This window comes from Maniola hyperantus, chromosome 28 (assembly GCF_902806685.2).
Source record: "Maniola hyperantus chromosome 28, iAphHyp1.2, whole genome shotgun sequence".
Classification (NCBI taxonomy): Eukaryota; Metazoa; Arthropoda; class Insecta; order Lepidoptera; family Nymphalidae; genus Maniola; species Maniola hyperantus.
Genome location: NC_048563.1, coordinates 4,062,569 through 4,086,379, shown reverse-complemented (window position 1 = coordinate 4,086,379; position 23,811 = coordinate 4,062,569). Strand labels below are relative to the sequence as shown.

Genomic DNA, 23,811 nt, shown 5'->3' with positions numbered 1-23,811 from the left:
AAGGAGGTAAATAAAATTATTTCAGTACTGGAATACTTTGATCCACAGTTGGTTGACAGGAACCAATTTGGCGTCTGCTTCTTTCCAAATGTCGACGGGCTCTTGACGTAGGTGTTGCTGACACAGGGGTAGACCAAGAGAGTATGCATGGTATGGTCCCCTTTTTTAAATGCCTGCATATTTGAGGATATCCTGAAAAATAAAAATAAATTGGACAAGTCAGCAATATTATTTAATTATTTGTCTAAACTAGTATTAGGTACCTACATTGGTATAAATAAGAGCTCTTTAGCCACAGCCCATAGGTTTGTTTATTTATTAAAGGAAACTAGGGAAAAATTCAAACCAAATAATGTGTTGGAAATCAGGTTTCAAACACAATAAATATTCATAGTTCCGTGAACATCACTGGTACAAAATATGATAACTGCGATCTGTGACACTAATGACCAACCGGGTAAACTCTTGTTCAGAACGCGAGCGTGAGTGTGGTGCATAGATTTTATCTACTATATTACCAGAGATAGATGTGCGACTCCAGATGTCTTTTTCCAAGATACGCGTGTGCTCACATCTAGAGGGCACTAATAGCGCGCTAGGCGTGCGTATTTAAATGTACTTTACTAGCATATTTTATATCTTTTGAACACGTTGGAAACAAAAATTAATAATTCCATTAACGTTTGTTTAAAACATGTTTAAAAATATATTTTACAAGACTCTATAAGCTAAATTAATTGTTACTACATTTTAGAAATAAAAGGTTTAAGGTTTTGTAAATAATTATTATCATAAATTGGTAACTAGGTAGATACATAAAATACATACCCAAATTCAAGACCCACAAGATTGTGAAATAGTTAATATACAAATCTAACATTTTTGGTTGTTTACTTTTCATAATTTTCAAATTTAGTCATAAAACAATAAAAATTTGTGTAGTCATAAAACAATAAAATAATTATTATATGAGCCAAAGATAAATAACATAAATTATGTTAAATAAAATTCCCAAACAATAAACAAAAATAATAAACATAAATTATAATAAATCAAATAATCAATATAACCAATCTACTAGATGAGTCTGTGATCAATCTACAATTAACAACAAAGTTATAAAAAAGCAGAGCAAAGCAGATTATCTTAGATTAGGCAAAGATCTGAGGGACAGTAGTTTTTCTGTAGAAAATAATAATATATTCCCCCACATTTGTTAAAAAGATACGACATAATTTACTAAAGAAAACAATTTAGTAAAGACTGCCAAATGGATATTTAAAGTTTCTGTTAGATATTGATGCAGAAGATGACTTTCGAATGTGCAATAGTTGACAGAAGCTCATGATTACCCTTATTTTATCCAATCTAACGAAGTCTTCAATTTAACTACTGATTTCATTAGAGTGTATAGATTATTTGTCTTTAGGTGTATGATAACCTATTATTGACATGTCAATCAATGGAATTTCTCAAAATCCTCTCTACTGTAATAACTAATAAATAAAACTCACCAAGGTTAAGAGAAGGAAATGCTGTCTTTGCTAGTCTTTTACTGTGATGGTATAAAAAACGATCTTCAAAGTGGTGATTGCAAATTCGATAATTCGTATATATTTCATCATCAGTCTTGCTTTCTAAATGTTGTCCTACTATCTCTTTCCATTGTTGAAATCGTATCAAAGAGCAGTGGCCTGGTTTTGGAAAGCGATGCAAAACATCTGAAAAAGTAGTAACATAAAATATGCAATACTAAGTACCATATAGTATATACCACATATGCAATACTACCTATTGTACTTATTTAGTTAATAAAATATAAAACAACATAGTTATTAAAGTTCAAAATAATATCTAATGTTATAAATGCAAAAGCGTCAGCCTGTCTGTCTGCTAGCTTTTCACAGTCAACTTGTGTAATCGTTTATGATAAAAGTTAGTACAGAGAAAGCTTGCATCCTAAGGACATAGGCTACTTTTGCCTCGGAAAATCAAACAGTTCCCATGGGATTCTTTAAAACGCTAAACCAACGTAGACAAAGTGGCGGGCATCATCTATTTGGTGAAGAGATAGCTTGCATCGGAGACGGTTGTAGGCTACTTTTATCACGGAAAATTGGACTTCTCACGGGATTTCTAAAATGGTTTTTTGGATGATATCCACGTGGACGAAATCGCAGGAATTATTTAGTATCATGATAAAATACCTAATGTACTAATGGAGCATAGAGTTTGACTCGTTTAAGAGATTTGTGTTAGATTACAAGTGAGCTGATTTTAAACTTACCGAATTGCTCACATCCGAACACACATCGAGATCTCCGTGGCATTTTCCCTGCACAAATCTATCGACAGAAAATCTTTTCACAAAGCAAAAACAAGTCCGTAATCCGTAGCCGTGGTCAATCGTTCAGGCATGAATCGAGTCCGTAAATCAATCCTTAGGTAGTTATCGAGGTGGTTAAAGGAAACACAGAGTCCAGTAAACAAAGCAGGGTCAGATAAATTTATCAGAAATAGAAATATTTAGAACCGCACAAACAACAATACACGAAAACATGAAAAGTTTTAAACTTCAACGGTGACCAGGGTTGCCAGATATTTACCAATTGAATTCGCCCGTTTTTTTTTTTTTTTAATAGATATAGCGAGCAAGCGAGCAGGCGGGTCACCTGATGTTAAGTGATTACCGCCGCCCATGAACATTTGCAGCACCAGAGGAGCCGCCGATGCGTTGCCGGCCTTTAGGAATTTGTTTTAGGATTTTGCCTGCTGAGTAGCCTAAAATCGCCCGTTTCTATCTTCCAGGGGCCCTACCGCGGTTGTTTGACAGCTACAATGTTACGATCACAATCATCTCTGATTGGTTAATGCTCGCTCACTATTGGCTACAATGCATTGTTGCAACAAGGATTGCACAAATTCAGCCAATCAGAACAATTGAGATTGTAATAATGATTGATACCGGTTTTAGACAATCGCCCTACTGGTAGCCTAAATGGTTACTGGTAGCCAATCGGGATTTTTGGGCGCCGATTGGCCCGCCGAGGTAGCCTAAATGGCGGTAATTCGCCTAATCTGGCACCACTGACGGTGACTGTGGCTGTCCAAATGTTTGTAATTTAAAATTACAACAATGTGCCCGCCATCTATTTACGTCTTTTATTAACTGTTATCTATTTGTTTAGCCGTACTCGCGCTTAGATGGCACCACAAGCGAATTTCAATTTGCGATTTTTTAATGTTCTGGAGTTGCACCCCTATGGTAAAGTCGCTACGAAATTTTTGCGACGTATACCTAGCCTTCTCCCACTGTTTTTTTAACTTTGGGTCTTTTGGAAATAAATGGACACCGGAGATAGTACATCCTGGCACAGCACAAAGAGGCATATTTCGGAAAAATTAAAAATTACTTTGTGAAAGGTTATAAAATGTATGAAAATGACAGTTTTCAATGGCCATGGCGACGACGCGCCATCTGTGATAAAATGACAGTCAGCATCCCCATTCTTAACCTTTTTTAGCCAATCGCTTAAAAACCAGTGCTACCAACTTATAAAACACTAAAGAGTAGGGATGTGCAGCGTATTGACAGTTTATCGTTGTTTTAGATTTTATCGATATAATAATAATTAGGGAACCCTTATAGGATCACTTTGTTGTCTGGCTGTCGATGTCGGTTTGTCAAGAAACCTACACGGTACTTCCCGTTAACCTAGAATTATGAAATTTGGCAGGTAGGTAAGTCTTATAGCTGACATTTGGGGAAAAATTTGGAAACCGTGAATTTGTAATTAGTACATCACACAAAAAAATATTAAATTGTGGTCATGTCATGAACTAATAATTAGTATTTTCAATTTTCGAAGTAAGATTCGAAGTAAGATTTCGATATCAAGTGGGGTATCATATGAAAGGGTACCTGTACATTCTAAATCAGATTTTTATTTATTTTTATGCATCATAGTTGTTGAATTATCGCGCAAAATCGCGTAGTTAGCAGTACGGAACCCTCGTTGTGCAAGCCTGACTCGCACTTGGGCGGTTTTTTATGTGGTTTAAATACCTACCGTTTGAAGCTGTTGTGAAAATGCGGGTAAAATAAAAAAAATTATTTGTCCTTATGCCAAGTAGGTATTTATATATTTTCTTGTAGGTATTTATATATTTTAGGAAGTTAAAACAGACAAAATATGTTCATTTTTTTAGTCTTAACAAAAATGTATAAATCTCAATGCATTGATGATCCATACTAATATAATAAATACGAAAGTGTGCCTGTCTGTCTGTCTGCTAGCATTTCACGGCCCAACTGTTTAACCAATTTCGATGAAATTTGGTACAAAGTTAGCTTATATCCCGGGGAAGGACATAGGCTTACTTTTTATCCCGGAAAATTAAAGAGTTCCCACGGGATTTTTATAAACCTAAATCCATTTGGACGAAGTCGCGGGCATCATCTAGTGAATTATAAAATACAGACCACTTTGAGACAGCCCCCAAGGATGCTTCTACTTTGATGGTTTCTGGATGGCTCTGCTTCTGGCAAAACATCTAAAAAATCATAATATAACATGTTAATACAAACCTATTTTATTTTTACTTTATTTAATTTTATTATCATTGCCATAAAGTTATGTGTTACCTACATAACTATGGCTTGTTAACTATAGTTAATGGTTTATATTTTGACTCTTGGCCTGTTCTTACCTTTAGGGTCTGTAGGCTGATATAGATGTAGTGGAAATTCTCCCAACTGACTTTCAGCTAGAGGTGCTGCTATTAAATTTAAAGTGGGGATTGCATTTCTTTTAAGCCTATTTCCTTTTTTGTTGAAGTATTTTTTTTCAAAATGGTTTGCACACACATTTCGCGTCTTATTTAGTTTCTCTATTGGTAGATACACTAGATCCTCTTTACCCACTAATTTTAGCCACACTCGACAGCTGCAAAATAAAAATTATAGAACTTTATATGCAATGCAATACATGAAACTGGGTCCTTTCTGCTTAGAAGTTATGATTACCTAAGGTGCTATCTGTATAGAGATTTTAAAAAAAGAATATTAGACACTAGCTGATGCCCGCGACTTCGTCCGCGTGAAATTAGGTTTTTAAAAATCCCGTGGGAACTCTTCGATTTTTCGGGATAAAACGCCAGGTTTTTAACTATACCCATGCGAAAAATCACGTCGATCAGTTGCTATATTGTGACGTGATTGAAGGACAAACCAACAAACAAACACACTTTCGCATTTATAATAAGGGTACAGCCCCCCAATTGTGTAAGAATAACCATTTCATGGCTATCGCAATCGTCAAGAATTCTGCCCTTTGATTGGCTGTGAAAATATGTAAACAGCGAATCAACCAATCATAGGGCAGAATTTCTTTACGATTGCGATAGCCATGAAATGGTTATTCTTACACAATTGGGGGGCTGATTACTGATTAGCGACTAAAAAGGAGATGATTAGGGAGACCCTCCACGAATCAAAGAGTATATAATCACTACCACGAATATCGAGTGAAGATATTCAAATGATCGTCTGGACTGGTCAGTGCCGAGGACCGACTAAAATACTAATAACATGTGATACATAATACCTTTATCAGCAGTATGCACTCACCGAATTGGCTCCAATGGAAACGATGAAAAAAGCAAGGAATTTTTATCGTGTCTTTCCCTGATACCGCAAGCCTCACATGTTCTGTGACCTTTACTCATGGTATTTTTTACAGGATATATTTATATAACAATTCAGCAACAATTCACATAACACTAATAAAGTCAAATACCTCGATAAATAATAAAGGTTCACAATCACTAATAAAATCAAATATCTCGCTAATATGCCACTAAATGAGTCAATTATCTCGTAAAATATAATATGATGATGATTATGAAACGGAGGAGCAGTGGCTCAACTCGACATAACAATAATCAGTAGACATACAATAAAATTGATTTGATTGATTTTGTTTTTTATGCAAACAAACAAACTACACAATACAATAATATTATGACGGAACAAAGAAATACGGCCAAGGCAAGGCAGACATATTTGTTTGGTTTTGTGAAATTATGTTGGTAAAATGACTTCACGTTCTGAAGGTTGGCTAAACAAAGTTAGGTATTCCATACGAAGACCATTTGTTCAAGTTTCTCAGGACTAGGTGGGTACTTAAAGTACGCGACAGGTCGAGATGACAATCGGGGATGGGACGTCCCGCAAATTCGCACAGCCCCCTTGGCATCAAAATAATAATACCTTGTTAGAGCAAGCTAGATGTATAGAAAAGCTGTGAAGAGTGATAAAGACAAAAACACATCTTTTTTTGTTTGTCATAGTTTAGCTTTTTTTGTTGGGCACAGTTGCCATCTGTACCCAACAAACCTCTATGATAGTAATTTATTGCGAATATTACGAGTTTTTATTTAGTTTTCCGTTTTAAATTTAGTATTGAAGGTGTGTAGAAGCCATTTATGGTGCATTGCTGTGTGATCGATCGGTTGTAACAGTTGTAGCGATCGCAATAATTATGAAAACTAACCTTTCATACGTAAGTGTGATTTCTTTTGTTGTTTTGTCCCTTTCGGGTATACGCGTCTGACAAGTCCACCTTGATCCTTCGTCCGAGTTCCTCTGCGAAACGTGCCACCATAGTAAAATGACGTCGTGTATAAGTCCCGCAAATTGCTAATGCGCGTGGACGCCATTTAAGTGACGTCAGCACTAGACTGGAGTTTCGTGCTGATGGTATATTTTTATTTCGGCTGACGTCATTTCGATGTTAGTAACTACCTACAGTGCGACAAGGCTACCTTGATGCGTGGCGAAAATCGGAACTAACGTTGCCGTCAAGTGTCCCCTTTGTTCTTGTTTGAATAATCCTATGCCTTTGTTGTCCAACAGCGCCCCCCTGTTAATGTCATTCAAGTGCCAAGAGAGCGTTGTCAATTCAATAAAAAATGAGCTCCTCATTTATTTTAATTTCATGTACCTACTACCTACCTATGAAGTTTTTAAAAAAGATTGTAAATTAGTAAGTTGTGCGAGAAGCTCTATAATAAAAAAAATATATATGTCGGCGCGATGGCGTTAATATTAATTGTCGGCGCGACGGCGTTAATATTTAATTATAGTCAAACTGTTCAAATCAAAAGTTAAACATTACTTTGTTAACCAAATATTAAAATAGCTTCAGAATTTATAACGTTGATTTAGACATAGTGAACGATTGGAAGCAATGACGAATTGTTATTGTAAGCGAACGATTACGCATGCCTTGGTATAAATACAAGCGGCCGATGTCTCGAGCGGCATTATTGCTTGAGACGTCGTGCTGCTCGAATCTCACGAGATTATTGCAATAAAAGTAAAATTTCAAGCAAGTATTGTGGTTTCATTCACAATGGATGAAGATAGTGAGCACAGTGACGTCAGCAATGCTGACGTTACTCTTTTTAAAAATGGCTCTGAGACTCTTCAGCCGTCATCAGAAGTGGGATCGACCGCTGTTCCACCAGGTCGATCATCAGATATGCCGCAGCAAAACCGCCTTGACGTCGAACCTCGAAACGAAGTATCCTGTCAGTCTATGGGTGGAGTTCCACCTCAGTTTTTCATGCAAATGATGCAGATGATGCAAACAATGTCGGAACGTATGTGTGCCCCACCTGCTGAATCAAAGGTCAGACTCAAGGACATCTACCTACCATCATTTGATCCTGACACCAGTGTTGGTGTACGTGAATGGTGTCAGCATATAGACAAAGCGGTCGAGGCATATAAAATCAGTGACTTTGACATCCGAATGCGGGCATGTAGCCTGCTGAAAGGACGAGCTAAAATGTGGGTTGATGACTGGATGGTGACCACCTCCACATGGGATGAATTGCGCAAGAATCTTATCACCACGTTCGAACCAGAAAACAGATATTCCCGAGACATCCTCCGATTCAGGGACCATGTCTATGACTCATCAAAAGACATTGCCGAGTTTTTATCTCGTGCCTGGGTCCTGTGGAAAAGAGTCACCAAGGACAAGTTAGATAATGAACATGCGGTTGAAGCCGTAATTGGATGCGTCAATGATGAACGTCTACGAATTGAATTATTAAATGCAAGGGCAACTACAGTACCTGAACTCATCTCGATCGCATCCTCCATACGGAAGAAGCGTCCACAGGCGAATTTACATCAAGGACCACCTAGCAAACGTCCACGTGTTTCAGATGGCAATCCATCGATGTCAGCTTGTCGCATATGCAAGAGGACGAACCATGCGACAAGCGATTGCAGATACAAACCACAAGAAACTAAGCCAGAAGTAGGCGAGAAGAGTTCCAAGCCAGCAACTATGACCATGTGTACGTACTGCAAGAAACCAGGTCATACATACGAGGTGTGCTACAAACGAGAACGTTCACTGGTTTCGAACGTAAATTGCGTTGCAGGAACGAATTTAGCACCCATAACCGTTCAAATAGGTGCTAACACCATACAAGCTGTTTTTGACAGTGGAGCAGAATGCTCAATTATTCGAGAATCAGTTGCTGCTAAACTACCTGGACAGAGAAGACAAACGGTCAATTTCTTGAAAGGCATTGGTCAGTTTCCTGTCTTATCACTAACGAAGCTTCTGACTGTTTGTGTCATAGACAATATAAGTGTTGAATTACAGTTCTACATACTACCTGATTATGAGATGTCTACGGATGTCCTAGTGGGCATGAATTTGATACACAACACGAACCTGAACATGATTATCACGTCTAACGGAACGAAGCTGGTACACCAACAAAGTATAAACCATGTGAGCACGAATAATTTTATCTTTAACACGCTGGACTGCGATCTAACCAATGATGATGAAATCGCACAATTACGAATACTTCTAAACAAATACGAACATCTGTTCATCCATGGCTATCCTAAGACCAGAGTTAACACTGGTGAATTAGAAATTCGACTGAAGAACCCTGAAAAATATGTGGAACGAAGACCTTATCGTCTTAGCCCAGTAGAAAGAGAAAAGGTCCGAAACATTATAAAGGAATTACTGGAACACAAAATCATACGAGAAAGTAAATCACCATTCTCAAGCCCCATCATATTGGTCAAAAAGAAGAATGGCGATGATCGTCTATGTGTAGACTTTCGAGAACTCAATGCCAATACTCTACGAGACCATTATCCACTACCACTGATCTCCGATCAGATTGATCAACTGGTGAATGGTCGTTTCTACACAAGTTTGGACATGGCTGCTGGCTTCCACCAAATACCAATATCAGAAAATTCAATAGAGAAAACTGCTTTCGTTACACCTGACGGATTATATGAATACAACACCATGCCATTTGGTCTGAGCAATGCTAGCTCTGTCTACCAGCGATGCATTAACAGAGCTCTCCAACCATTGCTGGGAACTGCTGCACAGGTATATGTCGATGATGTTCTGAGCAAATGTGCAGATTTCTCTGAAGGACTATCTCACATAGAGCGGATCCTAAGGGCTCTGCAGGAAGCTGGCTTTTCAATTAATGCCGCCAAGTGCAGTTTTTTTAAACGCTCTATTGAATATCTGGGTCATGTAGTTTCAGACGGGCATGTCCAACCAAGTCCAAAGAAAGTAGAAGCTCTCGTAAAAGCCCCTGTGCCTAAGACTGCTAAGCAAGTAAGACAATTCAATGGCTTGGCAGGCTATTTCCGGAAATACATTCCTGACTTTTCCCGTATCATGTTACCCCTATATGAATTGACGAAACAAGGTGCAAAGTGGGAATGGAACCACCGACATGAAGAAGCACGGAACAAAATAATACAATGTCTGACTTCAGCTCCAGTACTAACTTTGTTCCAAGAAGAAGCACCCATACAACTGTACACAGACGCAAGCAGTCTCGGATTTGGTGCAGTACTCGTTCAAGTAATTGAAGGACGTCAACACGCAGTTGCATTTATGAGTATGAGAACCACTGACGCCGAAAGTCGTTATCACTCATACGAGTTAGAAACCTTGGCAGTGGTCCGCGCCATCAAACATTTTCGCCAGTACCTCTACGGGCGTAAGTTTACTGTAATAACAGACTGCAATGCATTAAAAGCATCCAAGCATAAAAAGGACCTCTTACCCAGAGTTCATCGCTGGTGGGCGTTCCTACAAAATTATGAGTTTGAGGTAGAATACCGAAAAGGCGAGCGACTCCAACACGCCGATTTCTTTAGCAGAAACCCAGGTGAACTCACGGTCAATGTGATGACTAGAGACCTAAATTGGCTCAAAGTCGAACAACGCCGAGATGAAGAATTGAGACGGCTAATGGATACCTTAAGAGACAACAACCCAGTAGAGGGTTATGTGTTAGAAGAAGACGTTCTAAAGAGAACAGTTCAAGACCCAGTCTTTGGACAACACCATTGCATAGTAGTACCAAAGTCGTTCCAATGGAGCATTATTAACTCTTTTCACACTGCACTCAAGCATTGCGGCTGGGAAAAGACACTACACAAGATCAAAGAAACTTACTGGTTTGAAAAGATGAGTACTTTGGTTCGAACATTTGTCGAAAACTGTGTAATATGCAGGACTTCCAAAGGAACGTCGGGTTCTGTTCAGGCACAATTACACCCAATCCAGAAGCCGTCAGCTGCATTCCAAGTTATTCACATGGACATCACAGGCAAGCTGGGAACTCCAAATGATCAACAGTACGTAATCGTGACAGTCGATGCTTTCACGAAGTACGTACTGTTCTACTATGCAACAAATAAAAATCCACATAGTACGCTTGCTGCCCTAAAGCGGGGTGTGTACTTATTTGGAACGCCTATTCAAATCATCGTTGATGGAGGAAGAGAATTCTTGGGCGAGTTCAAAAATTATTGTGACAACCTCGGAATTCAAATTCATGCTATAGCGCCAGGAGTTAGCCGAGCAAATGGCCAAGTTGAAAGAGTCGTGGCAACACTAAAAAATGCACTAACAATGATAAAAAACTACGAAACCGAGGAATGGCACACAACACTCGAAGAACTCCAATTAGCAATGAATTGTACCGCTCATCGTGTCACTGGGGTTGCGCCACTAACTCTCATCACTCAGCGAAGACATTGTGTTCCACCTGAGCTGCTGAATTTAGTAGACATTGACAGTCAAACCATCAACATTGAAGCACTAACTCAATATGTACATCAGAAAATGTCTCAATCAGCTGAAACTGACAGACAACGCTTCAACCTACGCAAAGCCAAAATACACCCCTTCCAAAGAGGAGATTATGTTCTGATTAAGAACAACCCACGTAATCAAACTTCATTAGACCTCAAATTCAGTGAACCATATGAAGTTTGTAGAATACTAGAAAATGATCGCTATCTGGTGAAGAAAGTAGTTGGCAGAGGACGACCACGAAAGGTCGCCCATGACCAACTTCGTCGAGCCCCTCAGCCTGGTAGCCAAGAAACCGTGTCGGCGCCAGAAGACGTATTGACAACAAACCCCGGAGCATCCACGTCTCGAGACGAGACGCTGGAACAACTCACTCAAGAATCAACCATGGAAAATGTTACAAAATAAAACGGTGAGTTACCATAATCTAAAAACTTATTATTCAAAACCCTGTGCATAACACTACTCCTTCCCCACCCTCTACGACATCCACGAGTTTATCCACGAGACTATCCACGAGATTATCCACGAGACTATCCACGAGATCATCCACGAGATCATCCACGAGATTATCCACGAGATTATCCACGAGATTATCCACGAGATTATCCACGAGATTATCCACGAGATTATCCACGAGATTATCCACGAGATTATCCACGAGATTATCCACGAGATTATCCACGAGACCATCCACGAGTTTATCCACATCCACAAATATCCACAATAAGTGAAATCCTTCACTTAGTACCCAAAGACCAGAAACATAAAAGATGTGCTGGTTCACTTTAAACATAACTAAGCATCATCTGATGCTCACAGATACCAATCTCAAAAGAAAAATAATTGTTTCAGAATCAATATCAATCATCAGGCTGGTGCAGAGCGCGCACCGCCTGTCAGTATGGCCGTGTCGGCGCGATGGCGTTAATATTAATTGTCGGCGCGACGGCGTTAATATTTAATTATAGTCAAACTGTTCAAATCAAAAGTTAAACATTACTTTGTTAACCAAATATTAAAATAGCTTCAGAATTTATAACGTTGATTTAGACATAGTGAACGATTGGAAGCAATGACGAATTGTTATTGTAAGCGAACGATTACGCATGCCTTGGTATAAATACAAGCGGCCGATGTCTCGAGCGGCATTATTGCTTGAGACGTCGTGCTGCTCGAATCTCACGAGATTATTGCAATAAAAGTAAAATTTCAAGCAAGTATTGTGGTTTCATTCACAATGGATGAAGATAGTGAGCACAGTGACGTCAGCAATGCTGACGTTACTCTTTTTAAAAATGGCTCTGAGACTCTTCAGCCGTCATATATTTAAAACAATAAATAAATAAAGTACTGTTCATTTTTCTAAAATACTGTTTAATATTCTTCATAGACCTGAAAATACTTTATTTCTTGTAAAAAAAGTTGGCAACCCTACTTGAGAGTGACATAGGATAGACATAGGTTACTTTTTAACCTACTGTAATACCTAATCGATGATTAAAAAAATACAACAAATTATATAAACCCTTATTCCCTTCGTTTCTTGTAAGTAAAATGTTACATTAAGCTTATTTCACACTACGGAATATATTTTGTTAAATAGTCGTCAAATACGCAGCACAGTTGCACTGCAATCGATTGTGACATGAGCACACAGGGGCGTTGTACATCGAGACCGGCCAAGTGCGAGACAAACTCGCCCACCGATGGTTCCGTAGCGAATTATGATAAACAGAATTATTATTAATCCCAGTAGGTACCTTCTCAAAAACAAAAGTACGCGGCAGAAAATAATGTACATCGACCTATAGAAGGAGATAGCGGATTTGTAGAGCATTATCTCTTTCCTTGACACCGACAAAACGTCATAATAATATATAGGTATGAGTGACAGAGACAACGCTCTACAAAGCCGAAATGACATTCTAAAGGTCGATGAGGTTGGAGGTCCCGCGTTCGATTCCTGGCAGGGGTTTGGAGCTTTATAATTTCTAAAATTCTGGTCTGGTGTGGTGGGAGGCTTCGGCCGTGGCTAACCACCCTATCGGCAAAGCCGTGCCGCCAAGCGATTTAGCGATTCCGGTACGATGCCGTGTAGAAACCAAAGGGTATGATGCCCATCTTATCGAAGATCGAGTGGAAGAAAGGCGGCTGATCAGGACCAGTTGGCAGATACAGCGTGGGAACAGCATTCTTTTTCAAATTCTTCGCACGATACATGCTTTTCAAGAAGTATGAGTGACAGAGACGACGCTCTACAAAGCCGAAATGTCATCCTAAAGGTCGATGAGGTCGGAGGTCCCGCGTTCGATTCCTGGCTGATGTTTGGAACTACAATTTCTAAAATTCTGGCCTTTAGAATGACATTTCGGCTTTGTAGATCTTTGTGTCTGTTATTCATAACTATAGGACGTTTTATCGGTATCAACGACAGAGAGAGTGCTTTACAAATCTGCTCTCCTTCTAAAGGTCGATGTACATACGGTCGCGTCATAGAGCAGAAACAAAGAGGAGTTGGCCTAAGCAACTGTGCACTGTGATTTTCAACTAGGTCCTGACGTCATCACTGTGGGCGGGGCCTTAATTAGTATGCTGTCTGCGTTCGTCAGGTTCACATATATTGAGACTCGTATTATCGGTGTGTTTTCGCGTTTTTAAGAACAAAAGGATGAAGTGTTGTGTTTTATCGTGTCAAAGTTATTCAGACAGACGTTCTGATGCTATGAATGGTATCACATTTCATTTGTAAGTAATTTTATACGTAATTTCTACACTTATTGACATCTAGTGTGAGATAGCTGAACTATGTAGTGACATCAATATATCGATGTTAGGTCGCTAAGCGAGTAGTTTTGCTACTAACCCGCAGATGGAAAATTGAGAAGTGGGCGGCGTTCCACAACCCCTCACCCCGCAAAATGTCACTCGATATTTCATAGGGAAATCTTAATACAACATCTCCTCTTTGTTTCTGCTCTATGGGTCGCGTACGTGTGTTAGGTACCTTGCTGACAGCTTTCCTTGTAGCTGCATGTGAACCAGGATTCCCCATCCGTCTGCGTTGACTTAACTTCGGCGTCACATCGTCGAAGATCGAGTGGAAGAAAGGCGGCTGATCAGGACCAGTTGGCAGATACAGCGTGGGAACTGCATTCTTTTTCAAATTCTTCGCACCATACATGCTTTTCAAGAAGTGCTTGCTGCATATCGTCAGGTTTGAAATATATTGGGCGCTTTTGCTAAATAAATCAGGTCTTTTACAGGCTTCTATCCAATAACTGCGCCTGTGAAATGGTGATAAATTATAAGTCAATCATCATCATGATCAACCCATTGCCCGCTCACCCTTTCATATGATACCCCACTTAATATAGTTATCTTACTTCGAAAATTGAAAATAGTAATTATTAGTTTATGACAACAATTTAATTTTTTTTTGTGTGATGTAACCCCAAATTCACGGATTTCAGATTTTCCCCCTAATGTCTGCTATAAGGCCTACCTACCTACCAAATTCCATGATTCTAGGTCAACGGGAAGTACCCTGTAGGTTTCTTGACAGACCGACAGACAGACAGATAGAGAGACAACAAAGTGATCCTATAAGGGTTCCGTTTTTCCTTTTGAGGTACGGAACCCTAAAAACAACATACCTTTCTTCATCACGTGGAAATGCATGATAAATCAATTCTTTGTGTCTTTTTGAAGATGACGCACAATTCGATACGGCACAAGTGGTGTTTACCATGTTGACTTATTGATAACGTCTATTATTTAATTTACTTATGTGTAAATAGGTGTTGCCAGATGGAAAAATGTTTGGGACTTTAGGTTTTAGGACAAGCGCCAAGGGCGCGCGGAAACGATACTGTTATCGTTGCCACACACTGCCCGTGTGGCATGGGAAGTAGCGAGGAAAGAAGGCAGAGACGTACAGTACATGGCAGAAAGTAATGTTCATCGACCTTTAGGAGGAGATAGCAGATTTGTAGAGCGTTGTCCCTGTCGTTGAGACCGACAAAACGTCATATAGGTATGAGTGACAGAGTCAACGCTCTACAAAGCTAATGTCATTCTAAAGGCCAATGTACATTACTTTCTGCCGCGATCATTTGGGCGTGAACGCGAGTAACGCAGTCACACCTATAGAACGCACTCGGACTTAAGATTGAGTTAAAACGAGACAGATTTATGTAAGAGATATAGCTCTGTCTCACAGGTGCGTATCTCAAAAAAGGTTGTGGGCACAGCCACCCGAAAATCAACCAAGTGCGAGTCAGACTATGAATTCGCTCATGATCGATACACTGCATTCCTACATATTATTCAGGTTCACGTCTTTGTGTACCTACCAAATTTTGGGAGAGCTAGCCCGGATAATCTTTTCTGTACCATTGAGACAAGCAACAAGGATTTTACTCTGCGAAGAGTGGAAAATGATTCTCCATTTGGATACCATATGGCAACCCTATGTGTAAAGTCAATGGATGATTGGTTTAAAAAACACTTCACAGGCGCGCGACGCGACAACCCTTGTACGCAGGTCCCAAACTACTGATTCCTGATTAGGTACTAGTCGTACAGACTGCCAACGAGCGGCCATAATGTTCACACATACAGTACATACCTAGCACACACACTACAGTTTTAATGCCTTGTTTTTTGCGTCAAGCGCACGACGACGGGGGTAAAAGAGAGAAGAGGCATCGTTTGACACTCGAATGAAATTGTCAGGGGGACGCTGTTGGAGAACAAAGGCTTAGAATATTCAAACAAGACCAAAGGGGATACTTGGCGGCAACGTTAGTTCCGATTTTCGCCACGCGCCAAGATATACTTGTCGCACTGCTGCACGATTGCGGTAGAATGACAGCTACAATGTCACGATCGCAATCACCTCTGATTGGTTGACTCGCTCACTATTGGCTACAATGCATTGTTGCAACAATAATCTCACAATATCAGCCAATCACAACGATTGGGATTGTAATAATGATTGATGCAGGTTTTACAAAATCGAGCTGCAGTATAATTGTGTGCATGATCGCACGCACACATGTGTAGGTACGTTGTCTAGACGCGAGTCGCGTCTATAAATGACTATGGTCGCGACCCCAAGTGACCCGAAGGACAATGAAATATATGACTAGGTAACGAAAGTATTGAAGACTTTGATTTGTGATGTTCACTCATTGAAAAGTCATTTTCAGGCTTCCGCATGCTCTTTCTCTATAACTACCCGAACCAGTGGCAAATTAAACTAGTTGACGATTCAAAAGCATTTGTAAATGTTTCATTGTATCATCAGCCTGTGGATGTCCACTGTTGGACATAGGCCTTCCCTAAAGAGCGCCACCACACCCGGTCCTCAGCCTTCCTCATCCAGCCACTTCCCGCCAGCCTCTTACTAATTAATAAATAAATTTTAAATGTTTACTTAAATAAAAATAATATTCTATTCTATTCTATACTATTAAGCATTTATTGGGGGCTAAATAAAACTACATAATATTATACAAAATAGGTATGTTTTATTGTAAGTGAGTCACACCTATAAAAATATCTATAAAATACCTACTTCGGTAGGTACCTACACTTAATTAATAACCTTGAGTTGGAAACGCAACGCACTTCATAACTTTTTTTTTTTAAAAAAGAACATTAGCCATATTAAATGACTAATATTCCCCTTTCCTCTCCAACTAAGCGTTAAGCTTGTGCTAGGAGTAGATACGACAAATAGTGCAATGGACGGGGTTTGAACCGTCGACCTTTCGGTTTTCAGTCCACTCCTTTACCGGTTGAGCTATTGAGGCTCCAACTACTAGGAACTATCTATTCGGAACTGTACGCGGCAGAAAATAATGTACATCGACCTTTAGAAAGAGAGCGTTTTTGTAGATCATTGTCTCTGTCGTTGAGACCGACAAAACGTCCCATAGGTATGAGTGACAGAGACAACGCACTACAAAGTCGAACTCTCATTCTAAAGGTCGATGTACATTATTATCTGACGCGTACTGTACCTACTTATGTGCTTTTAATTTGATTGAATATCAATCCCTGGCATGCAAGTTATCTCTGTACTAAAATACCTTTCGTCAAAATCAGTTAAACGGATGCAAAAGGCAGTGGCGTATTTGCCCTAAGGCCTCGTTTACGGAGACGCGGGGCGTCGCGCGTTGCGATGGGCGGCGCGGCCCGCACTGAATTTAAACATATGGCGTTGTATGAGTGCGTTTACGGAGAAGCAATTTTATACGCGTTTGTTTGAGATAGAGCGTTTTTTGCGGCCGATCCCGCGGATCGCATCGACGCGTCCCACGCGGCGTTCATCGTGGCGGCGCACGCGGCGGCAATTCTCGATAAAGCGATGCCCGCAGCGGAACCTTATCTGTCAGTCTTTATTTGGAAATCACATAACGCAGACGCGGTGGGCGCCGCCACTCTTCCCGCCTCGTATCTCTATGAACAACATCGTATATTGTCATATGTTTGTGATTACGCGTGCGATGATCAGTGCCACTTCACGCGCCGCCTCACCGTAAACAAAAGAAACGTACGACGCGCCGCGCGACGCCCCGCGTCTCCGTAAACGAGGCCTAAAGCGCAGTAGGCCAGGCCTAGGGTAGCTAGATATTAGGGGCGGCCAATAGAGATAAAAAATTCACAGATGTTATTGGTTGATAATGATGAAGATGATAAGATGATGCTATATTAAAGCCCTTGCTTGTTCAGTATTAAGTACTTCTTCGATATCAAAAGTCTTGGTCTTGAAATATACTTCAATTTCTTGCAAAGTTTTGCCTTTAGTTTCTGGTAGCCTTAGCCATATGGCTCCAAGACTCACAGTCATTATAGCAGCATTCATTAAAAACAATCCATGATAACCCATAGCGCTTACTATAAACGGCAAAAGAAATATCGTTAAACTAAAAGCTGCCATTAGAATACTGCCTGACAAAGCAAAAATATGCACCTTCAATTCTAAAGGAAATATTTCGCCGTATAAAGCTTCCAAAAGTGGATACGGACCAGCATTTAGGATTATAAAATACGATGCTAAGAACGAGACGTTTATCCAATCGAAATATGTTTTACCATTCCTGAAATAGTACAAAGCACTGAAGATTACCAATATAACGTTCGCAGTGAAACCTGTAGTGAACAGCAAAGTACGTATAGAAGTCCTCCTGATAAAGAAACATGATAAACATGCGCCTATAAATAAAAATCCGTCTACTAGTAAAGTGAAAAGAAAAACATCCGATGTCCCAGTGATTTGCTCCAACATAACAGGCGCTAGAGTACTGAAAACTAGCTTTCCTGACGCTGCTATGTACGCGTGCATGAATATACTCAAAATGAAAGGTTCCCAACAACATTTCCGTTTGAAAATTATCAGCAACTTTTTAGTAGTCGATTTCTTTGCAGTTTCTTTAGCAATTTCCGATTTGCTTCTCTCCATTTTGATTAACAAACCTAATTCTCTTTCTGTGTCTTCTGTGTTTCCGTGTAATTTTCGAAAGGCTGTCTGAGCTTCCTCGAATCTCCCTTTCGACGCTAACCAATGAGGGCTTTCCGGCCAAAAATAAGGTAGAAAAATTGATATGAAGGCTGGTAAAATTCCAAACAATGCTACGTGTCTCCAATGCAATGCTGTGCCTACAGCATGTGCCAAGCTTGTTCCTATCGCTGGAGCCACAGTAATAGCCATATTCAAATGGAATGCCCTTGTATTTGGAGGCACATATTCGGCTGTCACAAATATAACCAATACGAGAAGAGCACCAACTGCAGTGCCGCCCAGAACTCTAGAGAGCATAAAGTGAAGCATGGTTTGCGCGTAGTACAGCACGATCCAATTGATTATGATTGTTATAGAGAAAATAACAAACGGCCATCTTCTACCGAGTTTATCTGTGACCACTGCAGCCAACGCGAAGCCAACCATGCACATTATAGTCAGGCTGGAAGCTGGAAAAGATAAATTTTTAATTATTGTAGCAAGAATTTTGAATACAGAGTGTAGCCAGGACGCTGGCAAACACGAAGACAGGTGATAGGGTCACTGAGTCAATAAAGTAAATGTGGCCGTCCTCTTACATATCAATGATATCTGTCCCTCGCTGAGATGAATCCCATCTTCCCCCTTCTGGAGAGAGCTGGCGACACACGCTATCTGCCCGAACACGAAGCCATTTGACAGTGATATCCAGTTCAGGCCAGCGATCGCGAAAAACTGGAAGAAGAAGAAAGAAACTCTTAACTTAGTGTGGCGGTCCCGATTCCGTTGTCATTCTCTAAACTAAATTTAGAGTATCCGCAACCTTTTCTTTTTAACAATGCTAAAAAGGGACAGAACATGAACTTTATATTTAAAGACTCTAAATTTTAAGTGCACGCTACAAATTTCAACAGTAGGCTCGCGACTGTGCGCTAAAATCACGGATTTTACCATCTAAAAATTAAATTTAAAACTGTCAAACTGCGTCTGTATTTTTCATATTACATTAGTAAGAAGAGGATGCGAATACCTACTCTAAAATTAGGTTGTGCTCAGAATCAGTACCAGGCATGTCGTGCTTATTTTTAGGGTTCCGTACCTCAAAACGAAAAACGGAACCCTTATAGGATCACTTTGTTGTCTGTCTGTCTGTCTGTCTGTCTGTCTGTCAAGAAACCTACACGGTACTTCCCGTTGACCTAGAATCATGAAATTTGGCAGGTAGGTAGATCTTATAGCTAACATTTGGGGAAAAATCTGAAAACCGTGAATTTAGGGTAAGATCACACAAAAAAAATTAAATTGTGGTCATGAACTAATAATTAGTATTTTCAATTTTTGAAGTAAGATAACTTATCAAGTGGGGTATCATATGAAAGATCTTTACTTGTGCATTCTAAAACAGATTTTTATTTATTTTTATGTATCATAGTTTTAGAATTATCCTGGCAAATGTCGAAAAAATACGACTGTAGTACGGAACCCTCATTGCGCGAGCCCGACTCGCATTTGGCCGGTTTTATTTATCCTTGATCGACGGCATCCTCATTGGGTTTATTTGTCTACATGTCTATCAAATCATTAGTAACTACTTAGGTGATGCCTGCGACTTCGTCCGCGTGAGTCTTAAAATTCCCGTGAGAAATCTTTGATTTTCCGGTATAAAAAGGTAGCCTATGTCCTTCCCCGGGATGCAAGCTATCTCTGTACCAAATTTCGTCAAAACGTCATCGGTTTTAAAACGGATCGGTTAAACAGACAGACAGACGGTATGGAAGTATGGATGTTTAATTTTTGACAACGCACGACCACGGCATTTGAATTAAATTATAACGTTACTAGCTTATGCTCGCGACTTCGTCTGCGTGGACTACACAACTTTAAAACCCCTATTTCAACCCCTTAGGGGTTGAATTTTCAATAATCCTTTCTTAGCGGATGCCTTCGTCATAATAGCTATCTGCATGCCAGATTTCAGCCCAATCCGTCCAGTAGTTTCAGCTGTGCGTTGATAGATCGGTAAGTCAGTCAGTCACCTTATCCTTTTATAAATTTAGATTATGTACGGAACCCTAAAAGAGCGAGGTCTGACTCGCACTTGGTAGGTTTTTTACTTAAATAATTAAATTCTTCAAAAATCACTGTTATTCTTGGCCTGCAGATTATCTTAAAAATATTTAGGTATACGCGTTCTTATTTGTCTAACTGCCGTACTCAGAGTAGCTCAAATCGTTACTTAAGTTTAGTTAAAACGAGACAGAGCTATATCTCTCACATAAATCTGTATCGTTTTAACTCAATCTTAAGTAACGATTAGCGACTCTGAGTACGGCAGTAACAATATTTTTGGCGATTGAAAAAAGTATCATACCTTCTGAAATCTCATTTTTCTGCTTCAAGTATTTAATATTTTTTTGAAAACATCATAATAAATTATTTATAGGTTTATTTAATAAAAGACTATAGGTAAGGTATTAATAAACAAGCACTAACTTTGCCGTTTGATTTTAAACTGGATGGAATTAAAAAAACATTTTAGAGTAAAGGAATCAAGCTAATGGTTTAACTACACTGGTGCACTTGCTTCCTTAGAGGCAGAGGCGGATTAATTTAACACAGTACCTAGGTACATTAGCTAAAATGGATACCTATTACCTAGAATATCAAATCCCCCGCTTTGAATAATAACAAGAAAATTGCTACATATTTCACGACGTCGTTAAATCACGAAATAAGCTTTAAATCTTTTTATCTACACGTGTCCATGCTTTAAATCCTCTATAAAAGATTCTGAAACAGTTAGCTTATTGCCAACATTAAAACACCCAAATTATCTTAATAACCAAAAAAAAAGACACAGCGCTATACTGCTGGCATAACTCGATGCCATGGCATGAACACAGGAGTGTTATAAAGAAATTCAGTACAACATTATAACACAGGTTTGGATGCTTTAATGGTTATTAAGATTGGATGTTTTAATGTTGGCAATAAGCTAACTGTTTCAGAATCTTTTATAGAGGATTTAAAGCATGGGTGTAGTGTAGATAAAAGCCTTGTATGCAACTGTTGATAGGTATTAAAACACTCAAGTCATACCGACCGAAACCGACTTTCGTGTTTTAATGCCCCTCTTTATACAACAGTTGCATAAATAACTAATCTTAGATATCCTCTATCCGCACCCTTATTATAAATGCGAAAGTGTGTTTGTTTGTTGATTTATCCTTCAATCACGTCTCAACGCGCAACGGTACAACGGATTGACGTGAGTTTTCGTATGAGTACCTATAGTCAAAGACCTGGCGAGTGACATAGGCTACTTTTTATCCCGGAAAATCTAATGTTCGCACGGAATTTTTAAAAATCTAAATCCACGCGTACGAAGTCGCGGGCATCAGCTAGTTACTTATAATACCTTCACGACAAGAATGAATAGGAATCTTCAGGCAAGCGCGCTCCATCTTAGGCTGCATCATCACTTGCCACCAGGTCTGATTGCAGACAAGCGCTAGTCTATACATTTAAAAAAATTTAGACTTCCACACGTCACGGTCTTGCGCCACCTGGATCCAGCGGCTTCCTAAGACTCGTCCGATGTCGTCCGTCCACCAAGTGGGGGGTCTTCCAGCACTGCGTCTTCCGGTGCGAAGTCGCCATTCCAGCACCTTGGGACCCCAACGTCTATCGGTTGTACGAACTATGTGCCCTGCCCATTGCCACTTCAGTTTCGCAACCCGTTGAGCTATGTCGGTTACTCTAGTTCTCCTACGGATCTCTTCATTTCTGATTTGATCACATAGAGAAACTCCGCACATAGCTCTCTCCATCGCCCGCTGAGTGACTCTGAGCTTTCTTATGAGGCCTATAGTTAGCGAATATGTCTCGGATCCGGATTATGTCATTACTGGCAGCACGCACTATTCCAAGACTTTGGTCTTCAAGCACTATATCATCAGCACGGAAGGTCTGTATCATCAGCAAATTGGAACATCGCGCAGGTTTTGATGTTGTTTTCTTGGTCATTTACGTATGTTATAAAATGCAGAGGCCCTAGAACGGATCCTTGTGCCATTCCCTGTGTTACACGTACTTCATCGACTAGAGTTTCTGCAAGTTTGCTTTATAGTATCCATCTATATGATAATAAAAAAAGAACACCCGGCTGAGTTTGTTGTGGGCGCGTTTGGAACCCTCGCAGCTATAGTTTTAAGTTCGCGTAAAAAATTATCACCACTGTATCATGCAAACTATATCTGTACCAAATTTCGTCAAAATCAGTTTAACGGATGGGCCGTGAAAGGCTAGCAGACAGACAGACAGACACACTTTCGCATTTATAATATTAGTATGGATAGTATGGAAGTATGGATATGGATTTTGAATAAAACATTTGACTTCGACTTTAACTTATCAAATGCTTTGCTGTAACCAACATACTTAATTTTATACTATCAAAACTTGTTTTTTGTTATTTAACAGTTTAAAAGTCGAATAAATATCAGCCAGCCGCCTTCCTGCTGCATGCTTGTAATTTGTCTGCATGTCTTATAAACCAATCAAGTGCGAGTCGAACTGGCACATGAAGGATTCCGTATCTACCATCCTACAAGATTTAACACTGCCTATGTACTATGCGACAAGGCTATCTTGGCGCGTGACGAAAATTGGAACTAACGTTGCCGTCAAGTGTCCCCTTTGTTCTTGTGTGAATATTCTAAGCCTTTGTTCTCCAACAGCGCCCCATGTCAATGTCATTCAAGTGCCAAGAGAGCCTTGTCGAACTGTAACTACCGTAACTAAACTACCACAGGTAACTACTTTTTAATTTTTTTAAACATGGCGGCCATTTGATTTTTATTATATTATGTTGTTATAGCGGGATGCAATAGCAATACATAGTCTGTGAAAATTTCACCTCTCTACTTACGGTTCATGAGATACAAGCTCGTTAACAGACAGACGGACGGACGGCAAAAGATTAGTAACTAATTGTGTCCGGTTAGCACCTTTCGGATACGGAACCCTGAAAAATGCAAAACGAATTTTTTGGATGGGCCCACAGATTAGGTACTATAAGTTCCGCGAATTGTTAATGCGCGTGGCCGCCATTTTAGTGACGTC

The 23,811-nt window shown here is 39.7% G+C and overlaps 2 protein-coding genes across 12 annotated transcripts in view; both read right to left on the bottom strand.

The window, feature by feature from the left end:
- The window catches only part of LOC117994968 (uncharacterized), a 185,032-nt gene that overhangs the window by 21,895 nt on the left and 139,326 nt on the right, over positions 1-23,811 (bottom strand). The window contains exons 1-3 of one of the 11 annotated variants that reach the window (XM_069508250.1): positions 6,555-6,617; positions 4,711-4,946; positions 4,484-4,554 (exon numbers count right to left, since the gene is read on the bottom strand). The exons of 6 other annotated variants lie outside the window; for them this stretch is intronic. Coding sequence is in view for 2 of the 5 variants with exons in the window: in XM_069508237.1 (XP_069364338.1) it covers positions 29-192; positions 1,515-1,721; positions 2,288-2,330 (414 nt within the window). In the remaining 3 variants the exon portion in view is untranslated. Of the gene's footprint in view, positions 1-28; positions 193-1,514; positions 1,722-2,287; positions 3,510-4,483; positions 4,555-4,710; positions 4,947-5,629; positions 5,901-6,554; positions 6,618-14,184; positions 14,227-23,811 lie in introns of those variants that run through there. 4 more of the 11 variants (XM_069508238.1, XM_069508237.1, XM_069508249.1 and 1 more) reach the window with 4 other exon arrangements.
- LOC117995173 (uncharacterized) lies at positions 17,890-21,101 on the bottom strand. The gene is made up of 3 exons (XM_034983175.2): positions 21,059-21,101; positions 19,287-19,422; positions 17,890-19,157 (listed from the first exon to the last, which is right to left on the bottom strand). Exons 1-3 carry the CDS (start codon positions 21,071-21,073, stop codon positions 17,893-17,895), a joined length of 1,416 nt encoding a protein of 471 aa, XP_034839066.1. The 5' UTR covers positions 21,074-21,101; the 3' UTR covers positions 17,890-17,892.